Source organism: Elephas maximus, chromosome 5, assembly GCF_024166365.1.
Source record: "Elephas maximus indicus isolate mEleMax1 chromosome 5, mEleMax1 primary haplotype, whole genome shotgun sequence".
Taxonomy (NCBI): Eukaryota; Metazoa; Chordata; class Mammalia; order Proboscidea; family Elephantidae; genus Elephas; species Elephas maximus.
This window is the reverse complement of record NC_064823.1, coordinates 73,111,962-73,138,205: the sequence shown is the minus strand read 5'-3', so window position 1 is coordinate 73,138,205 and position 26,244 is coordinate 73,111,962. Positions and strand designations below refer to the sequence as shown.

General features: G+C 38.5%; 3 protein-coding genes across 6 annotated transcripts in view; all 3 read right to left on the bottom strand.

Annotated features, from left to right (window-relative positions):
* Positions 1-26,244, bottom strand: part of LOC126077021 (placenta-specific gene 8 protein-like) — a 224,258-nt gene that overhangs the window by 101,533 nt on the left and 96,481 nt on the right. The window lies entirely within an intron of this gene.
* LOC126077023 (placenta-specific gene 8 protein-like) overlaps positions 1-26,244 on the bottom strand; it is a 158,448-nt gene that overhangs the window by 101,533 nt on the left and 30,671 nt on the right. For 2 of the 3 annotated variants that reach the window (XM_049885908.1, XM_049885907.1), the window contains exon 4: positions 24,019-24,133. In XM_049885908.1, coding sequence (XP_049741865.1) covers positions 24,029-24,133 — 105 coding nt within the window. In that variant the 3' untranslated portion in view covers positions 24,019-24,028. Of the gene's footprint in view, positions 1-19,984; positions 20,255-24,018; positions 24,134-26,244 lie in introns of those variants that run through there. The other variant, XM_049885906.1, reaches the window with a different exon arrangement.
* The window catches only part of LOC126077022 (placenta-specific gene 8 protein-like), a 158,379-nt gene that overhangs the window by 101,533 nt on the left and 30,602 nt on the right, over positions 1-26,244 (bottom strand). The gene's annotated exons all lie outside the window — the stretch shown is intronic.

The following is a 26,244-nucleotide window of genomic DNA, read 5'->3' as shown; positions in this document are numbered from 1 at the left end:
CACAGGGAAAGACAGACACCGTGTGAGGATGGTCTAGAAGCCAACAAACACCAAGAAACCAAGGAACGGGCTACAGGCAAGGAAGGAATAGACACAGGTGAGGCTGTGATTTGAACTTTTTCATCTCCTCAACTGTGAGCAAATAAGTTTCTGTTCTTAAAAGCCACCCATTTGAGGTATTCGTATTATGGCAGAACAAGGTAACTAAGATGTTAATGAAGTTTATCTTTCTCTAATATGAGGAAAAAAATACTTGGTACTTGTCATCTTCTCCACATAAATCACTTTTCCACTGACTACATATTAATTGCTTAATAAAAAGCTACTATCATCCATAACTCATCTTTGACTAATCTAACTGAGTTTGGTCTTAGCTTTCCCTCCATTAATATATTGCTTCTTCACTGGTGGCATAGTGGTTAAGTGCTACAGCTGCTAACCAAAAGGTCGACAGTTCGAATCCACCAGACACTCCTTGGGAACTCTATGGGGCAGTTCTACTTTGTCCTATAGGATCGTTATGAGTTGGAATTGACTTGGTGGCAACAGGTTTGTTTTTTTTCTCTTCACTTGTGTTATTTCTTATATTGTTCAGTTTTATTGTAATTTGTGTTTGTTTTTATTTTTTTGTGATTAATACTTGATATATTATTTAATTTTTTTTGTATTTATCTTCCAAGCTATAAAGTCTTCAAAGGCCAAGGTCATTTTAAGATATTTTAGTATCATACACAGAACTTTGTATAGTGTCTTACAAAGCACAGGTGCTCAATTAATATTTAGGAATGGTTTTATATGGCAATATTAAATTACTATTTAAATTCCTGATTTAAAATTTAAAATTGTTACTATGAAAAAGTAAGTTCCTATTCTTAGATATTAGAATTTATACACTGGAGAAGGAACAAGGCAGCATCTAGCCCAACACTGCACTTTACTTTCTTCATTTATAAAGACAAGTGTTTGAGTAGGCATTTCTGTGTTCCCTGCAGGCAATATAATTTGGTTAGGATAAAACTTTTATCATTTTTTTTAGACTTTTTTTTGTGTTCCCACTACAGATTTGTTGATTTAAAGTTGTGCAACTATATGCTAAAACTTAGAGTTATCAGCTAATTTATATAAATGAGATGCTGTCATCTTTGAATACAATATTATTAATCTGTGGTGATGTAAAGGTCCCCAGGTGGTACAAAGAGTTTGCACTCAACTACTAATCTGTAGGTTGGTTGTTCAAACCCAAGCGGTGGTGCCACAGAAGAAAGGCCTGGCAGTCTGCTTCCATGAAGGTGACAGCCAAGGAAACCCTATGGAGCAGCTCTACTCTGTGACACACTGGGCCACCATGAGTCAGAATTGACTTGACTGCAAGGGGTTTATGGGAATGTAAGAATAAGAGGGTTTAGCCATAAGCCTTCATTTAGTAAATATGGAAAATAAGCTAATAATAATAAAAAAGAAATAATAAACCAGTGAATGTATTAACTTACCTGAAAGCACCCAGGGCAATAAAGTACATGTTTGGGTATAAATATATGGATAATGTTAATTTGAATGTGTGTGTGTTGGGAGAAAGAGAGAGAGAATGAGAAATTCCACATAAATGAATGTTCAGATAATTGAATATTATCCCTTTAAGGATCCCCAAATATAGCAATTTAAAAAATATTTTTTAAAAAGCTTTAAAACCATTTCCTTACTTTCCTAGAAGAGTTTTCCTTTCTTTCTGAGTTTGCTATCTTTTTTGTCAATATACTTGTTTCCTCAAAGTTGGTTTGAGTCACTGTGGTTTTGAGAAATTGTATAAATAAAGTTGTGAGAATTTTGAATGATTTGAGAATCAATAAGTGCTGGAGGATAGCTTGAGGGTGTGTCCTACAAAATACGAGCCATAAAATTGAATGAGTTTGGGCACTATTTGTGTATTTCTATTTCTTGACTATGTTCCAGAGGGCTTTCTGCATAATTGTGATGTTATGAGCTTTGTAAAATGCATTTAAGTGATGCTTTAAAAAAAGTATTATGATTATGACAAACTGAAGGGATAAAGACTAGTATAACAAACACTCATGTAGCTGCCAGTTAACTTAAGAAATAAAATGTTACTGATACTGTTGAATATTTGAGTGCTTATGATGTGCCAATTACTGTTCTAGGCATTGTGTACACAGCAGTGAACAAAACAGATAAAAATTCCTGTCCCCATGGATTTACATCCTAGGAAGGAATTTGTCATTGTCTAGTAATAGCTGTTGTTCCTGTTTTAAGCGTTCTCCCTTGGAAATTCTATGGGGCAGTTCTACTCTGTCCCATAGGGTCGCTATGAGTCGGAATCGACTTGATGGCACTGGGTTTTTTTTTTTCCTGTCTATTTCAGATGTTGATTTGAATCTCACGTGGGCATGGATATTAAGTGTCTTAGTTATCTAGTGCTGCTATAACAGAAATACCGCAAGTGGATGGCTTTAACAAAGAGAAACTTATTTCTTCACAGCGAAGTAGGCTAAAAGTCCAAATTTAGGGTGTCAGCTCCAGGGGAAAGGCATTCTCTCTCTTTTGGCCTTCTCATCAATGTTCCCCCAGTCTAGGAGTTTCTTCACACAGGAACCCTGGGTCCAATGGGTGTGCTCGGCTCCTGGTGCTTCTTTCTTGGTGGTGTGAGGTCCTCCTGTCTCTCTGCTTAATTCTTTCTTTTATATCTCGAAACAAAATGCAATCTTGTAGATTGAGTCCTGCCTCACTAACACAACTGCTACCCATCCTCCTTCATTAACATCATAGAGGCAGGATTTAAAACATATAGGAAAATCACACAATACCTGGAATCATGGCCCAGCCAAATTGATACACACATTTTTTGGGGAACATAATTCAACCCATGACATTAGGTAAAATCGTTTCATTAGAACTGAATGCAAATAAAGAGTTAATGGGTTCTGAATGACAGCATGAAGAGTATTCCATCAGTGCATTTGGCTTGGTGGTATTTATTTTACATACACACTCAATCTCTAATGTTTGGTTTCATTGTCTAGTCACCTTATCTTATTGCTGGTGACCCTAGATTCATTAGATCCACAAGGGGAAAAGTTTCTAGGTCACTAAAAATAATTTTCTTGTGTGTCTGCACACAAAAATGTCATGGCAGAGGCACCTGACCTCCTCTAACTTCAAGAGGGAGAGAGAGAATCACCATCAACATCAGCCCAAGGTGGATTTCTATGAGGTGGAGGTCAGACACACCTCCTCACTCTAACCTTTTTACCAATTCTGACACCAGCTGTCCCTCCCTAGGCACTCTCTACTTCTCCGCTGGGTTTGATAATTAATTGCAGTGGCCACACAGAACTCACAGACAATACTCATGATCATGGGGTTTATTAGGGAAGTTGTTGTTGTTAGGTGGAGTTGAGTTGCTTCCGACTCATAGCAACTCTATGTACAACAGAAGGGGACACTGTCAGGTCCTGTGCCATCCTCACAATCGTTTTTATGCTTGAGCTCATTGTTGCAGCCACTGTGTCAATCCATCTAATTGAGGGTCTTTGTCTTTTTCGCTGAGTTTCTACTTTACCAAGCATGATGTCCTTCTTCAGGGTCTGGTGCCTCATGATAACATGTCCAAATTATATGCGATGGAGTCTCACCATCCTTGCTTCTAAGGAACATTCTTGCTGTACTTCGTCTGAGACAGATTTGTTCATCCTTCTGGCAGTCTATGGTATATTCAGTATTCTTTGTCAACATCGTAATTCAAAGGCATTAATTCTTCTTTGGTCTTTCTTATCATTGTCCTGTTTTCACATGCATATAAGGAGGTTGAAAATACCACGGCTTGGGGACGGGTACACCTTAGTCCTTAATCCTTAGAGTGACATATTTTCTTTTTAACACTTTAAAGAGGCCTTTTGCAGCAGATTTACCCAATGCAATGCTTCGTTTATTTTCTTGACTATTGCTTCCATGAGTGTTGATTGAGGATAAAAGTAAAATGAAATCCTTGACAGCTTCAGTCTTTTCTCTGTTTATCATGATCTTGCTTATTGGTCCAGTCGCGAGGATTTTTTTTTTCTTTATGTTGAGTTGCAATCCATACTGAAGCCTGTAGCCTTTGATCTTCATCAGCAACGTTTCAAGTCCTCTTTGCTTTCAGCAAGCAAGGTTGTGTCATCTGCCTATCATAGGTTGTTTACAAGTCTTCCTCCAATCCTGATGCCCCAAACTTCTTAATACAGTGCAGCTGCTTGGATTATTTGCTCAGCATACAGTTTGAAAAAGTATGTTGAAAAGATATAACCCTGATGCACACCTTTTCTGACTTTAAACCAAGCAGTATCCCCTTGTTCTGTTTCAACGACTGCCTCTTGGTCTAAGTATAGGTTCCTCATGAGCACAATTAAGAGTCCTGGAATTCCCATTCTTCACAATGTTATCTATAATTTGTTATGGTCCACGCAGTTGAATATCTTTGCATAGCCAGTAAAATACAGGTAAACATCTTTCTGGTGTTCTCTGCTTTCAGCCAGGATCCATCTGACATCAGCAATGATATCCCTGGTTCCACATCATCTTCTGAATCTGGCTTGAACTTCTGGCAATTCCCTGTTGATATACTGCTGCAATCGCTTTTGAATGATCTTCAGCAAAATTTTACTTACGTGTGGTATTAATGATATTCCTCAATAATTTCCGTATTCTGTTGGATCACCTTTCTTTGGAATGGGCACAAATATGGATCTCTTCCAGTTGGCCAGGCAGCTGTCTTCCATATTTCTTGGCAAAAATAAGCCAGCACCTGAAGCACTGCTTCTGTTTGTTAAAACATCTCAGTAGGAATTTTGTCAATTCCTGGAGCCTTGTTTTTTGCCAATGCCTTCAGTGCAGCTTGGATGTCTTCCTTTAATACTGTCGATTCTTGATCATATGCTACCTCCTGAAATGGTTGAACATAGATCAATTCTTTTTGGTACAGTGACTATGTGTATTCCTCCCATCTGCTTTTGATGCTTCCTGCATCGTCCTGTGTGTATATATATATTTATTCTCAACATTGTCCCTTTTATTTTTGACTCATGAGAACCTCAAATAATGGTAAGGCATTTCTCGTCCTGATTTGTCAGGCCTCTGCTTGTGAGGTTTCGGTCTTGTGTTTCAGAACTACAAACAGCAGAGTCTTTTCTCCACCATATTAGTAGAAGCAGACGAAAAGAAGTCATTTGACAGCAGAGCTGTGAGGAAGATCCAATCACCTCTTCCAAGAAGAGAGTGAGCTGACTCCATTGTTGTTCAATATTTTGCCTATAGACTCCTTCAATATTGCAAGTAACACCTTGAATTTTCCTTCAGTTCTTTCAGCTTGAGAAATGCCCATCGTGTTATTACCTTTTGGTTTTCTAACCCTAGGTCTTTGCAGATTTCATATAATACTTTCTTTTATCTTCTGGAGCCACCCTTTGAAATCTTCTGTTAGGCTCTTTTACTTCATCACTTCTTCCATTTGCTTTAGCTAATCCGTGTTCAAGAGCAAGTTTCAGAGTCTCTTCTGACGTCCATTTTGGTTTTTTCTGTCTCTTTAATGACCTCTTATTTTCTTCATGTATGATGTCCTTGATATCTTTCCACAACTTTTCTCTTCTTTGGTCATTAGTACTGAAGCCAGCAAATCTATTCTTGAGATGGTCTCTAAATTCAGGTGGGATATTCTCAAGGTTGTATTTTGGCTCTCATGGACTTGTTCTAATTTTTTTCAGATTCGACTTGAACTTGCATATGAGCAATTGATGGTCTGTTCCACAGTTGGCCCCGGCCTTGTTCTGATTGATGATATTGAGCTTTTCCATTGTCTCTTTCCACAGATGTGTTCAATTTGATTCCTGTATATTCCGTCTGGCGAGGTCCACATGTATAGTAGTCGTTTATGTTGGTGAACAAAGGTATTTGCAAAGAATAAGTTGTTAGCCTTGCAAAATTCTATCATGTTATCTCTGGTGTCACTTCTATCACCAAGACCGTATTTTCCAACTGCTGATCTTTCTTCTTTGTTTCCAACTTTTGTATTCCAATCACCAGTAATTATCAATGCATCTTGATTGCATGTTAGATAAATTTCAGACTACAGAAGTTGGTAAAAATCTTCAATTTGTTCAATTTTGCCTTAGCGGTTGGTGCGTAAATTTGAGTAATAGTTGTGTTAATTGGTCTTCCTTGTACCAAAAAAACCTGTTGCCCTCGAATTGATTTTGACTCATAGTGACCTTAAATGACAGAGTAGAACTGCCCCAGGGAGACAGTTTCCAATGAGTGGCTGGTGGATTTGAACTGCCTACCTTTTGGTTAACAGCCAGACTCTTAACCACTGCACCACCATGGATATTATCCTATCACTGTCAGTGTTGTGCTTCAGAATAGATCCTGCAATGTTCTTTTTGACAATGAATGTGACACATTCCTCTTCAATTTGTCATTCCCAGCATAGTAGACCATATGATCGTCTGATTCCGAATGACCAGTACCAGTCCATTTCAGCTCACTAATGCCTAGGATATCGATCTTTATGGATTCCATTTCATTTTTGACATCTTCCAATATCCTAGATTCGTACTTCATACACTCCATGTTCTGATTACTAATGGATATTTGCAGCTGTTCTTCTCATTTTGAGCAAATTAAGGTTCTGAAAGCTTGATTCCATCCACATCATTAAGGTTGACTCTACTTTGAGGAGGCAGCTCTTCCCCAGTCATACTTTGAGTGCCTTCCAACCTGAGAGGCTCATCTTCTGGCTCTACATCAGAAAATGTTCTGTTGCTATTTATAAGGTTTTCACTGGCCAATATTTTCAGAACTAGACTTCCAGGTCCTTCCTAGTCCGTCTTAGTCTAGGAGCTCTGCTGAAACCTGTCCACCACGAGTGACCCTGCAGGTGTTTGAAATATCAGTGGCATGGCCGTCGGCTGTCTGTCAGTTTGTTGTACTGTGGTGGCTTGAGTGTTGCTGTGATGCTGGAAGCTATGCCACTGGTATTTCAAATACCAGCTAGGTCACCCTTAGGAAAGTAACAGGCTATGATTCAAGATCAGGAAAGGCTCAGGATAGAGTTCTTTGGTTAGGCCAGCCTCTCTTTTGACCTGGGCGCCTTGGCCTAGCCTCTGCCTTGCTTGGGCAAGTGTTACAAAGCTCTTTAGCTCTACCAGTAACTGCCCTGGGGCATCCCACTCCACTCAGAAGCCTCCTGCTGAAGGCACTCAGCTTTCAACCATGGGTCAGCACGCCAACCATAGCCACCTTTGTGCGTGGTCCGACAAGCCCACTGCTCACATGAGTCTCCTGATTCTGCTATTGCCATTTCTCTGCTGCTGCTCTCACAGTCTTGTGCTGTCTCTGGTGTTACAACTCTCTCTGTCTCCTGCATCTAGGATGTTCTCAGTACAGGGTCCACGTGTCCAACGGATGTACTCCACTCCTGGATCTTCTTTATGGAAGTAGTGATGTCTTCCTTTTTCCACCTCTAGGATGGCTCATTTTAAGCCTAGCAGGATGGCAATACTGACCAAACCCTTCGTTAGAGTTTGTTTTGGATTGAATTGCATCCACCCAAATGTGTGTCAACTTGGCTAGGCCATGATTCCAAGTATTGTGTGATTGTCCACCATTTTGTAATCTGATGTGATTATCTTATGTCTTGTAAATCCTAACCTCTATGATGTTAATGATGCAGGATTAAAGGCAGTTATGTTAATGAGGCAGGACTCACTCTATTGGATTAGGTTGTGCCTTGAGTTAATCTCTTTTGAGATATAAAAGAGAGAACTGATCAGAGAGGGGAGGGACCTCCTATCACCAAGAATGAAGAGCTGGGTGCAGGGCACGTCATTTGGACCTGGGGCCTGAGCTGAGAAACTCCTAGACCCAGGGGAAGATAGATGACAAGGACCTTCTCCCAGAGCCAACAGAGAGAGAAAGCCTTACCCTGGAGCTACAGCCCTGAATTCAGACCTCTAGCCTCCTAGACTGTTTAGAGAATAAATTTCTGTTTGTTAAAGTCACCCGCTGTAGTATTTCTGTTATAGCAGTGCTAGAAAATCTAAGACCGAGTTCCATATACCTTATTTGTATGGTCCCACTTCTCCAAGTGTAACATGCACCTAATTTGCACTATTAGCAAGCTGTCCAATCCCTTTAGTGGGCCACAATTACCTTATTTGTATGTCATTGTTAGGTGCCATCGAGTCAGCTCCAACTCATATCAACCCTATGTACAACAGAAGGAAACACCGCCCGGCCCTGCGCCAATCTTACAGTCATTGTTATGCATAAGCCCATTGTTGCAGCCACAGTGTCAATCCATCTCATTGAGGGTCTTCCTCTTTTTCATTGACCCTTTACATTACCAAGCATAATGTCCATCTTGAGGGACTGATGCCTCCTGACATCCTTGTCTCACCATTCTTGCTTCTGAAAGCATTCTGGCTATACTTCTTCCAAGACAAATTTATTTATTCTTCTGGCAGTCTGTGGTATATTCTTCTCCAACACCATGATTCAAAGGCATCAATTCTTCTTCAGTCTTCCTTATTCATCATCCAGCTTTCATGTGCATAGGAGGCTATTGAAAACACCATGGCTTGGGACAGGCGCACCTTAGTCTGCAAGGTGACATTCTTGCTTTTCAACACTTTAAAGAGGTCTTTTGCAGAAGATTTGCCCAATGCAATGTGTCTTTTGATCTCTTGAGTGCTGCTTTCATGGGTGTTGATTGTGGATCCAAGTAAAATGAAATTCTTAACAACTTCAATCTTTTCTCCACTTATCACGATGTTGCTCATTGGTCCAGTTTGAGGTTATTTGTTTTCTTTATGTTGAGGTGTAATCCATACTGAAGGCTGTGGTCTTTGATCTTCATCAGTAAGTGCATCAAGTCCTCTTCACTTTCAGCCAGAAGGTTGTGTCATCTGTATATCTCAGGTTGTTAATGAGTCTTCCTCTAATCTTGATGCCCTGTTCTTCATATGGTCCAGCTTCTTGGATTATTTGCTCGGCATACAGATTGAATAGGTATGATGAAAGGATACAACCCTGATGCACACCTTTCCTGACTTTAAACTACACAGTATCCCCATGTTCTGTTTGAACGATTGCCTCTTGGTCTGTGTACAGGTTCCTCAAAAACCATTCTTCACAATGTTATCCATGACTTGTTATGATCCACACAGCCAAATGCCATTGCACAGTCAATAAAACACAGGTAAACATCCTTCTGGTATTCTCTGCTTTCAACCAGGATCCACCTGACATCAGCAATGATATCCCTGGTTCCCTGTCCTCTTCTGAATCCAGCTTGATTTTCCTGTGTTATAATTCCTACCTCTATCCTTGGAAACTCTATCGGGCAGTTCTACTCTGTCCTAGAGGGTCGCTATGAGTCGGAATCAACTTGATGGCACTGGGTGGGTATGATGTTAATGAGGTAGGATTAGAGGCAGTTATGTTATTGAGGCAGAAGTCAATCTAGAAGATTAGATAGTATTTTGAGTCAATTTCTTTTGAGGTATGAAAGACAGGAGGGAGCAGAGAGACAAGGGGACCTCCTTCCACCAAGAAAGCAGAGCTGGGTGTGCAGTGTTTCATTTGGACCCGAGGTCCCTGTGCGGAGACATTCCTAGACCAAAGGAAGATTGATGACAGGGATCTTCCCCCAGAAGTGACACAGAAAGAACGCCTTCCCCTGGAGCTACCCCCTTGAATTCAGACCTCTAGCCTCCTAAACTGTGAGAGAATAAACTTCTGTTTGTTACAGCCATCCACTTGTGGTATTTCTGTTATAGCAGCACTAGATAACTAAGACAGGCTGTACTATAAAGAAAACCACAAACGAGAGCAGGGCCAAAGAGGCCAGAGTGAACAGAAATGAATAAACATAGACGAAAGTTAGCATGAGAAAATATAGTGGGCCTCTGAACATTATTTTTATTTGGTATTGTTTCAGATATTGTCAGGTCCAGGAAAAAGCCATTTAGCTATCTGGGGCAGAACAACTTGAAGCTTTGAAAGCCTTTGTGGAAGCAAGTAAATGGAATGGAAATTCCATGTTTGCTTTGTATTACTCAGCTAGGACTTTAATGCTTGCTCAAACCTATTTCTAATATCAAATTACCAATGTTAAATAAGCATTGGGATTTATTTATTTATTTTAGAGTAAAATAGGTTTTAAATTAGTTACATCTTAATTATTTTTTTAGTGAGTTACCTTTAAAGTTACATTCCCAATTAAAGTTTCGTGTAATTATTGATACAGTAGCTGATTACAGGCAATATAACATAATGGTAAAGAGAATGGTGTGTCTGGATTTAAATCTTGGTATGCTATTTTATTAGCTGTGTGATCTAAGGGAAGTTATTTAACCTACCTGTGCTTTCTTTTCCTCATTTACAAAATGAGGATAATGGTCCATGTGCAGTAAGATTTTGGGGGATAAGATGAGTTAATTTTTATAATAAAGTGCTTAGAATAGTACCTGGCATATAATAAGTGCTATACAAGTGTTGGAAACCCTGGTGGCATAATGGTTAAGTGCTACACCTGCTAACCAAAAGGTCGGCAGTTTGAATCTGCCAGGCACTCCTTGGAAACTCTATGGGGCAGTTCTACTCTGTCCTATAGGGTCGCTATGAGTCAGAATTGACTCGACGGCACTGGGTTTTGGTTATATTACCTGTTATTCATCTTACCGGAAACCCTGGTGGCACAGTGGTTAAGTGCTACAGCTGCTAACCAAGAGGTCTGCAGTTTGAATCCACCTGGCACTCCTTGGAAACTCTATGGGTCAGTTCTACTCCGTCCTATAGGGTCGCTATGAGTTGGAATTGACTCAACGGCAGTGGGCTTAGGTTATTAATCTTAAGAAAATTCTTTTTTAATTGGGGGCTAGAAATTTCCAAAGGAGCTGTGGTAGCACAATGGTTAAGCACTTGGCTGCTGACCTCAAGATCAACAGTTTGAACCCACCAGCAGCTCCACAGGAAAAAAGACCTGGCTATCTGCTCCTGGTGGCATAGTGGTTAAGAGCTATGGCTGCTAACCAAAAGTTCAGCAGTTTGAATACACCAGGTGCTCCTTGGGAACTTTATGGGGCAGTTCTATTTTGTCTTATAGGGTCGCTATGAGTCAGAATTGACTTGATGGGAACGGATTTGGTTTTTGGTTTTATCTGCCCCGGTAAAGATTAAACCCACCAAAACCAGACCCATTGCCACCGAATCGGTTGCTGTTGAGTCGATTCTGATGCATAACGACCCTGTAGACAGAGTGGAACTGCCCAATATGGTTTCGAAGGAGCGGCTGGTGGATTTGAATTGCTGACCTTCTGGGAAATTTTATGGAGCAGTTCTACTCTGTCAATAGGGTGACTAAGAGTCAGAATCAACTTGAAGGCACTAAAGAACAACAGCAACAGAAATTCCCATTTTTCAAGACAGTCCCTCACCACCCAACTTCAAATGTATCCAGTTACATTGAAAATTACTTAATATTCAGGTTGGATTTTATACTGAGTTAACAATATTAATGACTTTTGTTGATGTTATGTAGTTTACAAAGTGTGTCACACCCATGAGGACTAAGGTGCTCCTGACCCAAGCCATGATATTTTCAGTTGCCTCCTACATATGCGAAAGCTGGACAATGAATAAGGAAGACGAAAGAAGAATTGATGCCTTTGAATTATGATGTTGGCAAAGAATATTTAATATATCATGGACTGCCAGAAGAACAAACAAGTCTGTCTTGGAAGAAATACAACCAGAGTGTTCCTTGGAAGTGAAGATGGCAAAACTTAGTCTCAAGTACTTTGAACATGTTATCGGGGGGACCAGCCCCTGGAGAAGGACATCATGCTTGATAAAGTACAGAGTCAGTGACAAAGAGGAAGACCCTCAATGAGACAGACTGACACAGTAGCTGCAACAATGGGCTCAAACATAGCAGAAGTTTTGAGGATGGCGCAGGACTGGGCAGTGTTTCCCTCTGTTGTGCATAGCATTGCTATGAGTTAGAACCAACTCAATGGCATGTAATAACAACCTAACATCCATTGCATGTGTTCTCTTTAAGACAGTCAGCTCGTGAAGTGCAGAAGCCAGACTAGAAACTAGGTTTCCTGTTTTACAGTCCTCATGGAATGTACTCCCCTAAGAAGTACTAGTTGGTATAGTAATTTCTTTAGAACAATTGTAAGTGCTTCATGACACTTGTAATGAAACTGTTTTCTCAAGCACATTCAGTATTATCCAATAATGAATTCCAATCAATATATTACCAACTAATTAGTTACAAGTACTATAAGTTACCGAAGAAGAATTGATGCCTTTGAATTGTGGTGTTGGCGAAGAATATTGAATATACCATGGACTGCCAAAAGAACGAACAAATCTGTCTTGGAGGAAGTACAGCCAGAATGCTCCTTAGAGGCAAGGATGGCGAGACTGCATCTTACATACTTTGGACATGTTGTCAGGAGGGATCAGTCCCTGGAGAAGGATATCATGCTTGGCAGAGCACAGGGTCAGCAGAAAAGAGGAAGACCCTCAACAAGGTGGATTGACACAGTGCCTGCAACAATGGGCTCAAGCATAACAACGATTGAGAGGATGGCTCAGGACCGGGCAGTGTTTTGTTCTGTTGTGCATAGGGTCGCTATGAGCCGGGACCGACTCGATGGCACCTAACAACAACAGCAACAGCACTATAAGTTGCTACAACACTTCAAAAAATCAGGGACTAGAATGTGGGAAGATCTGGTGATGCTTTCAGAAAAACTGTTAGCAACATTGTTTTGTAGTGGCAAAAGAATAATGCTTTTTGTAAACTTTTAACTTTATATAAACTTTGAATCCAATGAATTTCCAAGAAAAGCAGTTAGCTGCTGAAATCCTTAAATCAGCCAGATTGTTTTTGAACCATAATTTATTCTAACACTAAGTGCTGATTTAAGATTCAAGTAGTTTATCTAAGCAGTGACTCACAAACATGATATGTTTTTAAAATTGCAGTAATAACGATGATAATGACATTTGCTTAGTGGTCTGTGTGAGAAACTCTTCAAAGTGCTTTATCTGTATTATTGTATTTAAGCCCCACGACAGCCCTATGAGTTGGGTGATATCTACATTTTACAGATGAGGAAACTGAAACATAGAGAAGTTGTTTTTTGCTGAGGTCATATAATCAAAGTGCTGGAAGAGTGTGGCACTAGCGCTTGCATCTTTAATTGTTATACAATGATAACAATTATATACTATATTAAATTATATTATATACTATATTAAGTAATGTCATAAAATGAATATAAACATATATACATGTCATAAAATAATGTCAGTATATCTACTGCAGACTTATTTGTTATTTTCATTGGGAAAGTGTAAGTGGCAGTAACTATCTCTACTTTTTTAATTTAAATTTTGTAAAAATTCATTTATTGTGTAGTTCTTTAACTCAGTTTTGGAGTAGTAGAGAATTAAGTATACAAATAAAAATATGATGTTCCTGTACCTTTATTCTAGAAAAATAAAGATGAGAAAGGAAGGGTATAAAATTCTCAACAGTTTTAAAAAAAGCTTTTTTATCAACCATTTCCAATTTTTGGAAAAGTTATGGTATTTTTCTGTTTTAGTGTAGTCATCATGTAATCAAATAATCCAGCCTGAGGAAAAATTGATTCTGTAATATGAAGTCACGGGCATGGACATCCTTGAATACTTTATTGAAACAAGGTTGCATTAATACAGTTTATTTTTAATATTAATTTTAGATAAAGATAGACCACTTAATGAAAATTTAAAAATTACTCATTTTTTGTCTTTTTTTTTTTTTTGACCAAGTGGTAAATGAGATTGTCAGCCTCATAACCTCTCAACAGTTGCTGACTGACTTCTGCACACATCTCCCTAACCTGCCTGACAGCACAGCCAAAGAAATCTCTCATTTCACCTTGAAAAGGAACCAGCCTAATTTCATTTGAGGAGAAGGTAAAAAGAAGGAAAACAGTCCCAGGGTAATAAAACTTAGACTGGTGGTACCTGAACTTGAGATAGTAGCAATTATTTTAGAGATGATATTAAATTATTAAAGGAAATAATCATTCAGTTTTATTTTGGACAAAATCATGTACCAAACGGCATTTTACAATGTAAAATAACTATCAGCATGTTGCAACTCCAGATACAGTTGTTCATATATTGCAAAATGAACCAAATAGAACACTTGAGACATTTTGAAAAGTCAACAAAACTTTTTTTCAGATTGAAAACATAGGAAAGCCCCATTATTATGTATGAAATAATATAAAATCAAAATTTAATATTTAAAATAAGATATTGCCCCAATACACATTGAAACACCACACCTGTTGCTGTTGAGTTGATTCTGACTCATAGCGACCCTATAGGACAGAGTAGTACTGCCCCATAGGATTTCCAAGTAGTGGCTGGTGGAGTCCAACTGCAGCCAAGCTCTTAACCACTGTGTCATAATCCACATCACGCAGCTATTATTTCAGTTCACACTTTTGGTATTCTGTGAATGTAAAACTCATTAAAACTATTTGGATGGTCTATAGGGTTGCTATGAGTCAGAATGAACTTGATGGCAACAGGTTTGGTTTTTTTTGGTTTAGATAAAATTTACTATTTAATTGCTAGGTTTATATGTTGACAGCATTATCACAACAATCAAAAACCAAACCTGTAGCCATGGAGTCGATAGTGACCCTATAGGACAGAGTAGAACTGCCGCATAGAATTTTCAAGGAGTGCCTGGGAGATTCGAACTGCTGACCTTTATGGTTAGCAGATGTAGCTCTTGACCACTACACCACAGGGTTTCCATTATCACAATAGTTACACTTATTTATTTTAATTAGTTACTAATGTCAGTTGAAATAACCAAACTGCATACTATTCCAGGAGCATTGGTGGCGCAGTGGTTAAGTGCTTGGCTGCTTTTAAATGTTGTTGGTTCCAACCCAGCCACTCCACAGGAGAAAGATGAGGTGGTCTGCTTCCATAAAAATTACAGCCTTGGGAACTCCATGGGGCAGTTCTATTCTGTCCTACAGGGTCACTATGAATTGGAATCAACTGGACGCAGTAAGTTTGTTTTTTATTCCAGGTTGCTTCAATAAGACAGTATCTTGCATTCATATATGAGAGAGAAGAAGATTGGAGAAATGCAGCTTAGTGTTGGTGGAAATTCCTTTGGAAACAGGACAAAAGTATAGTAAATTGTGGATATTGCATGGATAAATAGAATTCTTTTCCTATATTTTCTCTTACATTCGAGTGGGGAAACCAGCTAATAAACAGTGCAATTAATAAATAAATAAAATTAGTAATATGTTGAAAGGCTATGACTGCTATGGAGAAAAGAAAAGTGAGCAATGCAGAAAAGTGAGAGGCAGTTTGTATCATTAAATGAGTGGCTGGGGTGGTCCTCATTGCTCCTTGTCACCTTCTCATAAACTTTAAGGAGATAAGGAAATAGCCATGCAGCCATCTGAGGGAAGAGCATCAGAGGTAGAGGGGATGGCTAATGCAAAGGCCCTAAGATAGGCACGTGCCTTTTATGTTTGAAGAAGAGCAAGGAGGTCAGTGTGGGTGGAATGGAATGGGCAAAGGGAAGAGAGGTAGGGGATGTGATAGACGAGTAATGGGGACCAGGTCATATAGGTCTGTGTAAGTCATTGTAAGGGCTTTGACTTTTCTCTAAGTAAAATGAGGGAAAGCCATTGGAAAACTTTGAACAGAAGAATGACATGATCTGACTTATATTTTAAAGACCCACTCTGACTACTGGACTGAGAATAAACTTTAGGTAAGCAACAATAGAAGTAGGGACATTAGTTATTTATGCACTACTGCAGATGAAAGTGGTAACAGTGTATGCTTTGAGAAGCGTTGGATTCTGGATATGTTTTGAAGGTAGAGCTAAGGATTTCCTGATGATTGGATGTAGAAAGGGAAAAAAAGAGCTAGATCCTGGTTTTTGGCCGGTGCCACTGGAAAGACAGAGTTGCCACCTACTGAGTGGGGAAGAGCAGTTTTTTGGTGAAAGATTAAGAGCTCAGTTTTGAACACATGATAACCAGTGGAGCTATCCAGTAGGGAGTTGAATATATTGGTCTGGAGTTGAGGAAAGAGGACTGGGCTGGAGATGTACATCTGGGAGTCTTTGACGTATAGATGGAATTTAAATCCATTAGATTGTATGAGATCACCAAGGAATGAATAGAGAGGACTGAGTACTGAGTCAACTCCAACTTTAAGAGGTCTTGAGGACCTAACAAGAGCCTAAGCATTGCTCATTGTGATAAGCAGAAAATCAGAAGAGTGCGGTGTCTTAGAAGCCAGATGAGAAAAGTGTATCAAGAAGAAGTGAGTGACCAATTATCATGTTCATAAATCAAGTAAGATGAGTGAGAGACAGTCATCAGAATTAGTAATGTGGAGGTTATTGTGACCTTGATGAAAGTCAAATGAAATGATGGGAGTGAAACCCTGGTTGGAATGGATAAGAGAAAATGGGAAGAGAAGAACTGGAGACAGTGAATATGATCAACTCTTTTGGGGAGTTTTCCCAAAAGGAGCAAACCAGTAGAATGGAAGATGACAGGCGAGGTTAGGGTAAGAGATCATTTTTTCTTCTGAGGCGAGGAGAAGATTCTTATAAGAGTGACATTTTTAGTAGACAAGAGGGGAAGAAACCTAGTGGAGGGATTCACTTTAAATAGGGTTATGGATAAGTTCACCTATGGAAGGTTTCCACAACTTTGGGACTACTGACATTTTAGACTGGATAGCTCTTTATTGTGGGGGCTGTGCTGTGCATTGTAGGATGTTTAGGAGCACCTCTGGCCTCTATCCACTAGATTCTAGTAGCACCCCTCTTCTCAGTTCTGACAATCAAAATCTCTGCTGTTGGTGTTAGGTGGTGTCGAGTTGGTTCAGACACAGAGCAACCTTGGGGATAACAGAACAAAACATCGCCTGGCCCTGCTCCACGTTCATAATCATTGCTGTTTGAGCCCATTGTCGCAGCCACTGTGTAAATCCATCTAGTTGAGGGTTTTCCGCTTTTTTGCTGACCCTCTCCTTTATCAAACATTATGTCCTTCTCTAGTGACTGGTCCCTCCTGATAACATGTCAAAAGTACATAAGATGAAGTCTTGCCATCCTCCCTTCTAAGGAGTGTTCTGGCTGTGCTTCTTCCAAGACAGATTTGTTTGTTCTTCTGGCAGTCCATGGTGTATATACAATATTCTTCACCAACACCATAGTTGAAGTTCATCAATTCTTCTTCTGTCTTCTTTTTCCCATGCATATGACATGATTGAGAATACCACGGCTTGGGTCAAGCACACCTTAGTCCTCAAAGTGACATCCTTGCTCTTTAATACTTTAAAAAAGTCTTTTGCAGCAGATTTGTCCAATGCAATACATCATTTGATATCTTGATTGCTGTTTCCATGAGCGTTGATTGTGGATCTAGGTAAAATGAAATCCTTGAAAACATCAATATTCTCTCATTTATCATGATGTCAGAATAAGGTCAGGGGCCAACTGCAGAACACCATCAATTGCATGTATGCAAGTTCAAGTTGAAGCTAAAAAAAATTAGAACAAGTCTATGAGAGCTGAAATGTGACTTTGAGTATATTCCACCTGAATTTAAAGACTATCTGAAGAATAGGTTTGATGCATTGAACAATAACTACTAAAGATCAGATGAGTTACAGGATGACATAAAGGACATCATACATGAGGAAAGCAAAAAGTCATTAAAAAGTACAGGAAAGAAAAGACCAAAATGGGTATCTGAAGAGACTCTGAAACTTGCTCTTGAACATAGAGTAGCTAAAGCCAAAGGAAGAAATGATGAAGTAAAAGAGCTGAACAGAAGATTTCACAGGGCAGTTCAAGAAGACAAAGTAAAGTATTGTAATGAAATGTGCAAAGAACTGGAGTTAGAAAACAAAAAGGGAAAAACAAGCTAGTCATTTCTCAAGTTGAAAGGACTGAAGAAAAAATTCAAGCCTTGAGTTGCAATATTGAAGGATTCTATGCACAAAATTTTGAATGATGCAGGAAGCATCAAAAGAAGAGGGAAAGAATACACAGAGCCACTATACCAAAAAGAATTGATGTTCATCCACTTCAGGAGGTATCATATGCTAAGAACCCATGATACTGAAAGAAGAAGTCCAAGCTGCCCTGAAAGAATTGGTGAAAAACAAGGCTCCAGGAACTGGGGGAATAAAAATTTAGCAAAAGGATGCAAAGCTGAAGGCCCTCCCTTGTTTAAGCCAAGAAATTTGGAAGGTGAGGTACCTTCACAATTGACTTGAAGAGATCCATGTTTGTGCCCATTCCTAAGAAAGGTGATCCATCAGAATGTGGAAATTATCAAATAATATTAACATCACGTGCAACTAAAGTTTTGCTGAAGATAATTCTAAAACTGTTGCATCAATATATGAACAAGGAGCTGCCAGAAGTGCAAGCCAGATTCAGAAGAGGATATGGAATGAGAGATGTCATTACTAAAGTGAAATGAATCTTACTAAAAGCAGAAAATACCAGAAAGATATTTACCCATGTTTTATTGACTATGCAAAGGTATTTGTGTGAATAGTATCAAATTGTGAATAACATTGCAAAGAATAGGTATTCCAAACAATAAATGTGTTCATGTGGAGATTGTACATAGACCAAGAGGCAGGCATTAGAATAGAACAAGGGGATACTGCGTGGTTTAAAATCAGGAAAGGAGTGTGTCAGGATTGTGTTGTTTCATCGTACTTATTGAAGCTGTATGCTGAGCAAATAATCTGAGAAGCTGGATTACAAGAACAACAAGGCATTAGAATTGGAGGAAGACTCATTAACAGCCTACAATATGCAGATGACACAACCTTGCTTGCTGAAAATGAAGAAGACTTGAAGCATTTACTGATGAAGATGAAAGACTACAACCTTCACTATGGATTACAGCTCAACATGAAAAAAAAAAACAAACAGATATCCTTTTAACTGAACAAGGAACATCATAATAAACAGAGAAAAGATTGAAATTGTCAACAAGGCTTTCATCTTAGTTGGATCCACAATCAACTCCCATGGAAGCAGCAGTCAAGAATTCAAAAGACTCATTGCATTGGGCAAATCTGCTGCAAAAGATCTCTTTAAAGCATTAAAAAGAAAAGATGTCACCTTGAGTACTAAGGTGCATCTGACTCAAACCATTGTGTTTTTATTGCCTCATAGGCATGCAAAAGCTGAACTGAGAGAAAATGAAGTTCTGTCCTTTCAAGCAACCCACTTTGTGGAATTTGGTTATGGCAACCCTAGGAAACTAGGACAACCTATAAGGTGGATTATTTGCCATCAATAAACGAAATGGACTTGAAAGTGTAGGAGGACAACTAAGGGGAATTGGGGGAGAGTTTCATCAATGTAGAATGTTGCAGATCAGTCACATAGGATAAGAAATGTGGAAAAAAATGTGTTATATCATGCATTTATCCTTCGATATGTAACCCAAATTGAGCCAAATTGAATTTGATAATTGAATTTTTACTTGCTCTGATTCCTCATATTCAAGAGGAAAAGAAAATAACAACCCAACAAACTCTCAGTCTTGCAGTTTGGAAGCAGGGCATAGTGTGTCATTTGCATAAAGTCTTGTTTTCTCAGCATTAACAATAATTATAGACATGAGCAGGAGCAAATGTGTTGACTAAATGTTCCATAATTGTCCTGAAACAGTCACCTGTAGACTTTTTTTTCCTTAATGTTCTTAAATGAAAACAAGATAGTTGCTTAAGAACCAAGATCTCCAGCTGCAAAATCAAATTATGAGATTTTGAGACTGACCCTTGAAGTTAGTTAATGACACAAGGCCATTTAATAAGAGTAAAGAAGCACAAAGAATCTTGTTAAAAAATCTTTAATTTGGTTTATATTGCAAATGTAATCTTCAAAAGCTATAAGCCAGAAAATTTGATAGCATGAAAGTGAGGGAAAACTAAGGTGGACCATTTAGCACAACTAAGGGGCAGCATTCAAATAAGATAAGTAAAAAATGCGATTTTTTTCTTCCATTAGTTGTGATGAAACTCGTTCATCATATTTCAGTTGCAAAAGGCGGAGAAGTTGAAGAGGTGTCTGCTGATTTTAGTTGCTTCAGTAAGAGCTTTCTGCCTGTTAGGGATACACAAAACATAGGTATGAATTTTATCAACATACACTTTATATTTTATAAACTTAATTTTAGAATCATTTTAGAGTTACAGAACAGTTGCGAAGATAGCACAGAGTTCTCATATACCCTGCTCCCAGTCTCCCCTAATGTCTTACTATGGTAAGTTTGTCACACTAATGAACCAATGTTGATACATTATTACTAAGTAAAGTCCTTACTTTACACAGATTTCTTTAGTTTTTACTGAATATTCTTTATCTGTTCCAGGATCCATCCAGGATATCATATTACATTTAGTTGTGTGTCTCCTAACATCCTAAGAAACTAGGACAATTTCTCAGACTTTCTTTGTTTTTGATGCGCTTGACAGTTTTGAGGAGTGCGGGTGAGGCAGTTTGTAGCGTGTACCTCACTTTGGGTTTGTCTGATATTTTTCTCATGGTTAGACTGGAATTAGTGAGGTTTTTGGAGGAAGACCACAAAGGTAAAGTGCCATTCTCATCACGTCTTATCAAGGTATATGCTAACAATGTGAGTTATCGTGGATGATGTCAGCTCTGATCACCTGGCTGAGGTAGGTGTATCAGGTTTCTCCATTGAAGTCATTCTTTTTTCTCCATTTCCCTGCCGTACTCTTTGGAAGGAAGTCACTGTGCACAGCGCACACTTAAGCAGTGAGGATCCATGTTCCTCCTCCTTGAGGGCCCAGTATGTCCATAAATTATTTGAAATTTTCCTGTGTGAGAGATGTGTCTATTCTCCGCATTCATTGATTTAATCATTTATTTATGCCAGTATGGACTCAAGACTATTTATTTCATGCTTTGGGTTACAATTCAATGCTGCTTTATTTTGTTGCTTTAATCCTAGTTTGGGTTACTGGGAGCTTTTTCAGATGGCTCCTGTGTCCCTTTGTATCAATGTATTTTTAACATAAATCATGCTGTTATTCTTTGTTCTTTGTCTCTTGCTTCTGCCATTCCAGACATTTATATATGTAAGGTTATATTGTCAGTAAATAATGCAAGAAAGGTGTGTGTCAGGGTTATATCCTTTCACCATATTTATTCAATCTATTTGCTGAACAAATAATCCAGGAAGCTGGACTATGTGAAGAAGAACGGGCACCAGGATTGGAAGAAGACTCATTAACAACCTGTGATATGCAGATGACACAGTCTTGCTTGCTGAAAGCAAAGAGGACTTGAAGCACTTACTGATGAAGATCAAAGACCACAGCCTTCAGTATGGATTACATAAAGAAAACAAAAATCCTCACAACTGGACCAATGAACAGCACCATGATAAACGGACAAAAGATTGAAGTTGTCAAGGATTTCATTTTATCTGGATTCACAGTCAACACCCATGAAAGAAGCAGGCAAATCTAAGGACACATTGCATTGGGCAAATCTGCTGCAAAAGATCTCTTTAGAGTGTTTAAAAAAAAAAAAAAAGATATCACTTTGAAGACTAAGGTGTGCCTGACTTAAGCCACTGTGTTTTCAATCACCTCATATGCATGCAAGAGCTGGACAATGAATAAGGAAGATTCGAGAAGAAATGCCACCTTTGAATTGTGGTGTTGGCGAAGAGTATTGAACATAGCATGGACTGCTAAAAGAACGAAGAAATCTGTATTGGGAGAAGTACAGTCAGAATGCTCCTTAGCAGCAAGGTTGGCAAGACTACGTACGTCTCACATACTTTGGACATGTTATCAGGAGGGATCAGTCCTTGAAGAAGGACATCATGCTTGGTAAAGGAGAGAATCAACGAAAAAGAGGAAGACCCACAATGAGATGGATAGACACATTGGCTGCAACAATGAGCTCAAGCATAACAAGGATTGCGAGGATGGTGCAGGACCGGGCAGTGTTTCCTTCTGTTGTACATAGGGTTACTGTGTTTCAGAACCAACTTGATGGCACCTAACAATCACTACAACAACAACAGTGTAGGACCCAAGTTGATTTGAGAAGTCAGGACATTTTACATCATATATGTTAACAGATTTAGTGAGATAATTTCCCTGAGGTTTAAAAAAAAAAAAAGATCAGATGGCAGGGCTCATGTAAGTGTAGGAAGATATTCTATGCATATTGCTTCATGTATTTATTTAAATAAGAATTCCTGTGGCAATCTAACTCCACATCTTTGCTTCTGGCCTCACCCTATGGAGTCTGTGCTATGTACCATTATTGGGTTAATTTTTCTGGGGTATAGCTCTATCCATGTTTCTCCCTTACTTACAGGCTTGGTCCTGCACCATCCTCACAATCCTTGTTATGCTTGAGCCCATTGTTGCAGCCACTGTGTCAACCTGTCTTGCTGACAGTCTTCCTCTTTTTCACTGTCGCTCTACTTTACCAAGCATGATGTCCTTCTCCAGGGACTGATCCCTCCTGATAACATGTCCAAATCATGTGAGACATAGTCTCACCATTCTTGCTTCTAAGGAGCATTCTGCTACTACTTCTTCCAAGACAGATTTGTTCGTTCTTTTGTCAGTCCATGGTATATTCAATATTCTTTGCCAACCCCACAATTCAAAGATGGCAATTCTTCTTGGATCGTACTTATTCATCATCCAGCTTTCACATGCATATGAGGTGACTGAAAACACCATGGTCTTTGTAAGTAGTCTTTATTAAATCTTTGAATTACCATAATTTGAGTGTCACTTATTTTTCTGGGTATTTCCTGTTGGAGTCCTAATATGCACTTCTTCTTTAGGGTTGAAAATGACTTCTTTGAAGGAATTTTCACTTGTGCATTTCACAGGGTGCAATCTTTTCCTCCACTGAACATACCAGCATTGTGTCTAAACCCATTAGTCAAACTGTGCACTTTATTAGGGACTTGTCTAATTCCCTCTTTTTTGAGGTTAAAGACTTTAAGGGCAAGGAGACCAGTTACTTATTTCTGTTCCTCACAGCACAGCATTTTGTCTAATATTAGATATTTGGTACATTATTTGCTATATATATATATTTACATATCTTCTAAGAGTTATTGCTCTTAACCTATGCAAAGCCCTTACTCACTTGAGAAAGGGAGTGGGATATTGGAAAGAATGGAAAAAAATAATTTTTTCCTGCATACTTAAGATGTATTCTATAGAGAATTGCCTATAACCTGTCGATTTCCACTTCACTACACTCCCAATAGCTAATCCTGAGAATCTTGGAACAATTAGTTGAAAACGACTTGATTGAATTTCAGATTATGAAATTCTATATATATCCAAATATTCTAAATTTTATATCCAGCTCTTTCTAAGCTCACCTTCTCTAATAGGACTTTTCTATTTAACCTTATCTCACTTTGATAGATACTTTATGCAAACCATCAATCCAAATATTACATAATACATAATTTTCATTTGCTCTACTCTTTTATTATTTGCCAATCTTCTGTGTAAATTTGTCTCAAGAAGGGGCATGATTTCTACTTTTTTTTGTATCTTATCATAGTATTTAGTATTTTACAAGTTGTCAGGGCTTCATCAATGGACCAACAGAATTCTGAGAAGTCTAGAAAATTTACTATTTCTTTATTTACTAAATATCATTTCAAAGTATAAAGCTGTCTTCTTCATGAGAAGAAATAAAAATTAATCTTTACATTAAGATAACATTTTGGGTGACTTAAGGAATTGTTATTACTGAATTGTTATCCAAAACAATGAATAATTTACCAAGCCCTTAACTATATTTCTAAAAATCCACAGATTCTGGGAGGAACGTTTGCATTGACTCACCATTAGCTGTTTAGAAAGTACGCGTGGCTATCCTTCTTCTGATGTCTCTCTTTATTTGGCAAAGAGAACACGGAAGACAGCAATTGGTCACCAAACAGTCATCACAGAGGGATCCCTATTTAAAGATATAAAAGAAATAGAACTGTTAAATTCATCTATTTTAAACTGAAGATTTGTGGATTTTCAAACCTCTTGAAGAGGAGCAGAAGGGGCTGATCCTTGGGATTCAGAGTTTGGTTGTTTACATTTAGGAAAATGCTAAGTGATTTTTCCATATAACTATTGCTTTTTAAAAAATATTTTCCTATATAGTATGAAAAATATATATTCAAACAAACTCTCAGTCAAGCATAAGAGTAGAATAGTTTCAGGAACTAAAGTTTCAAAATTCTTTTCTCCCACATAGCCTCCCTGTGCTCCACCAAAATGAGGGAGTAAACCAAGAAACAGGATGATACGGGCTATAAGAAACAGGAATCTAACACAGAAGCGAGGCCAGTGAAATCCCCAGGATGATGGTGAAGGAAGATCCCAAGATGAGAAGTGGGTAGTTCAAAGGATAGCAGGCCAGGAGGGTCAGGGAGAGATTTCATCAAGAAGATGAAAGAGGTAGAATATTTGATGCAGTGAATGGGTTGGGAAGAGAGTTAGAAAACTGGCAAAGAATTTAGCATTGACTTACAAGTACAGTAAATGGAAAATTACTAATGAAAAAGCCAATAATTATTTATACCAGGAAAAGGAAAATTTAGCAAAACATTATGCTAAGTGAAATAAACCAGAATCAAAAAGACAAATACTGTATGATCCCAGGTATACGAAATATCTGGAATAGGCAAATGCATAGAGACAAAAGTTTATTAGTGGTTACTGGAGGCTAGATGGGTGGGGAATGGGAAATTCTTGCTGAAGGGGCAACAAGTTACTCTTTGGGATGACGGAAATCTTGGAAATGGATAGTCGTGATGGCTGTCCAACATGGTGAATGTAATTAGTGTCACTGAATTGTACCCTCAAAAATGGTTAAAATTGCAAATTTTTTGTTATATTTTTTACCAAAATAAAATAAAAAACAAGAAAGAACAAAGTCTAGTGGGAAAAGCAATCATAGTTTACTATATGACTCAACTTTGAAGAGCAAACATAGGTACCATAATGTAAACACTCAATATAGGTTTGACCAAAATTACATGTAACCATATTCGAATGAGAGGGGTGGGGAAGCATGCCTGTGTGTGTGGTGGGGGCAGGAGGATAGGGCAGGACTGTATTCTCATCTTCTCTAGTGGGAGGTCTATAGATAATGTCTCAAACTGAAAAGTCAGAAAGTTGCAATTACAAGGCTGTGATTTGGAGATATGGCAGGAGATACCCAAAGAATCAGCTCTGGGTAAGAGGGACTAGAGGAGAGAAGTTTGGTAACCACTGTTTCTCCTAACAAGCTGTGTAAAATAATAAAATTTAAGAAACTACTTGCTTCTAGAGCTTTGATTACAAACAAACAAAAAATACAACAGAAAGTATGTAGATGGACTTCCAATTTAATATGATGGCTTGACCCCATGTGTTTAGCTCCTGTCCTCCAATGAAATAACTAAAAGTATACACTATGACAAGAAGAAAAAAAAGTAAAGCTGCGCTAGAAAACAGTTAACGATGCCATTTAGTGGGCCGGGCATTTTTAAGGAATTTTTTGGAAACATGAAGCAGGCAGGATTATATAGATAAAGCAAAAACAGAGCCAAGTGACCTTAAACCTAACACTGTCGGGGGGAGGGAATGGAAAAACTGTGAGAACAAAATTTGGAGCTCAGAAAGGAGAAAGAGCAGGCTGAAAAATAGAAGACAGGGAGGTTAACTGAAGGACTGCCTGAGCATCTGGGCCAGCTGACAGCTGTTGGTTGTAGCTTCTGCCCTAGCAGACAGCAGGCAAAGATAGAGTTCCTATTAAGAGGATCCCAACATGGCCTTTGTGGCCCCAGAAGAGAAGAGAAGTGAGATAGGTAGGGCAGTTCATTGCCTATGTCATAAGACTCCATAAGATTCAGCATAAATACATGGAGAGAAAAAGCAAAAACATATTAGCACATCAGAGAAGACTAAGTTACTCCCACACATGGGGTAGTTGAATTGTTTTATGTTTGGTATTCTCTGAGTGGCTGTTTTTTTTTTTTTTTTGCTGAATAGATTTTTCCTGGTTCCTTTTGTTCCCTGTAAGCAGTTATA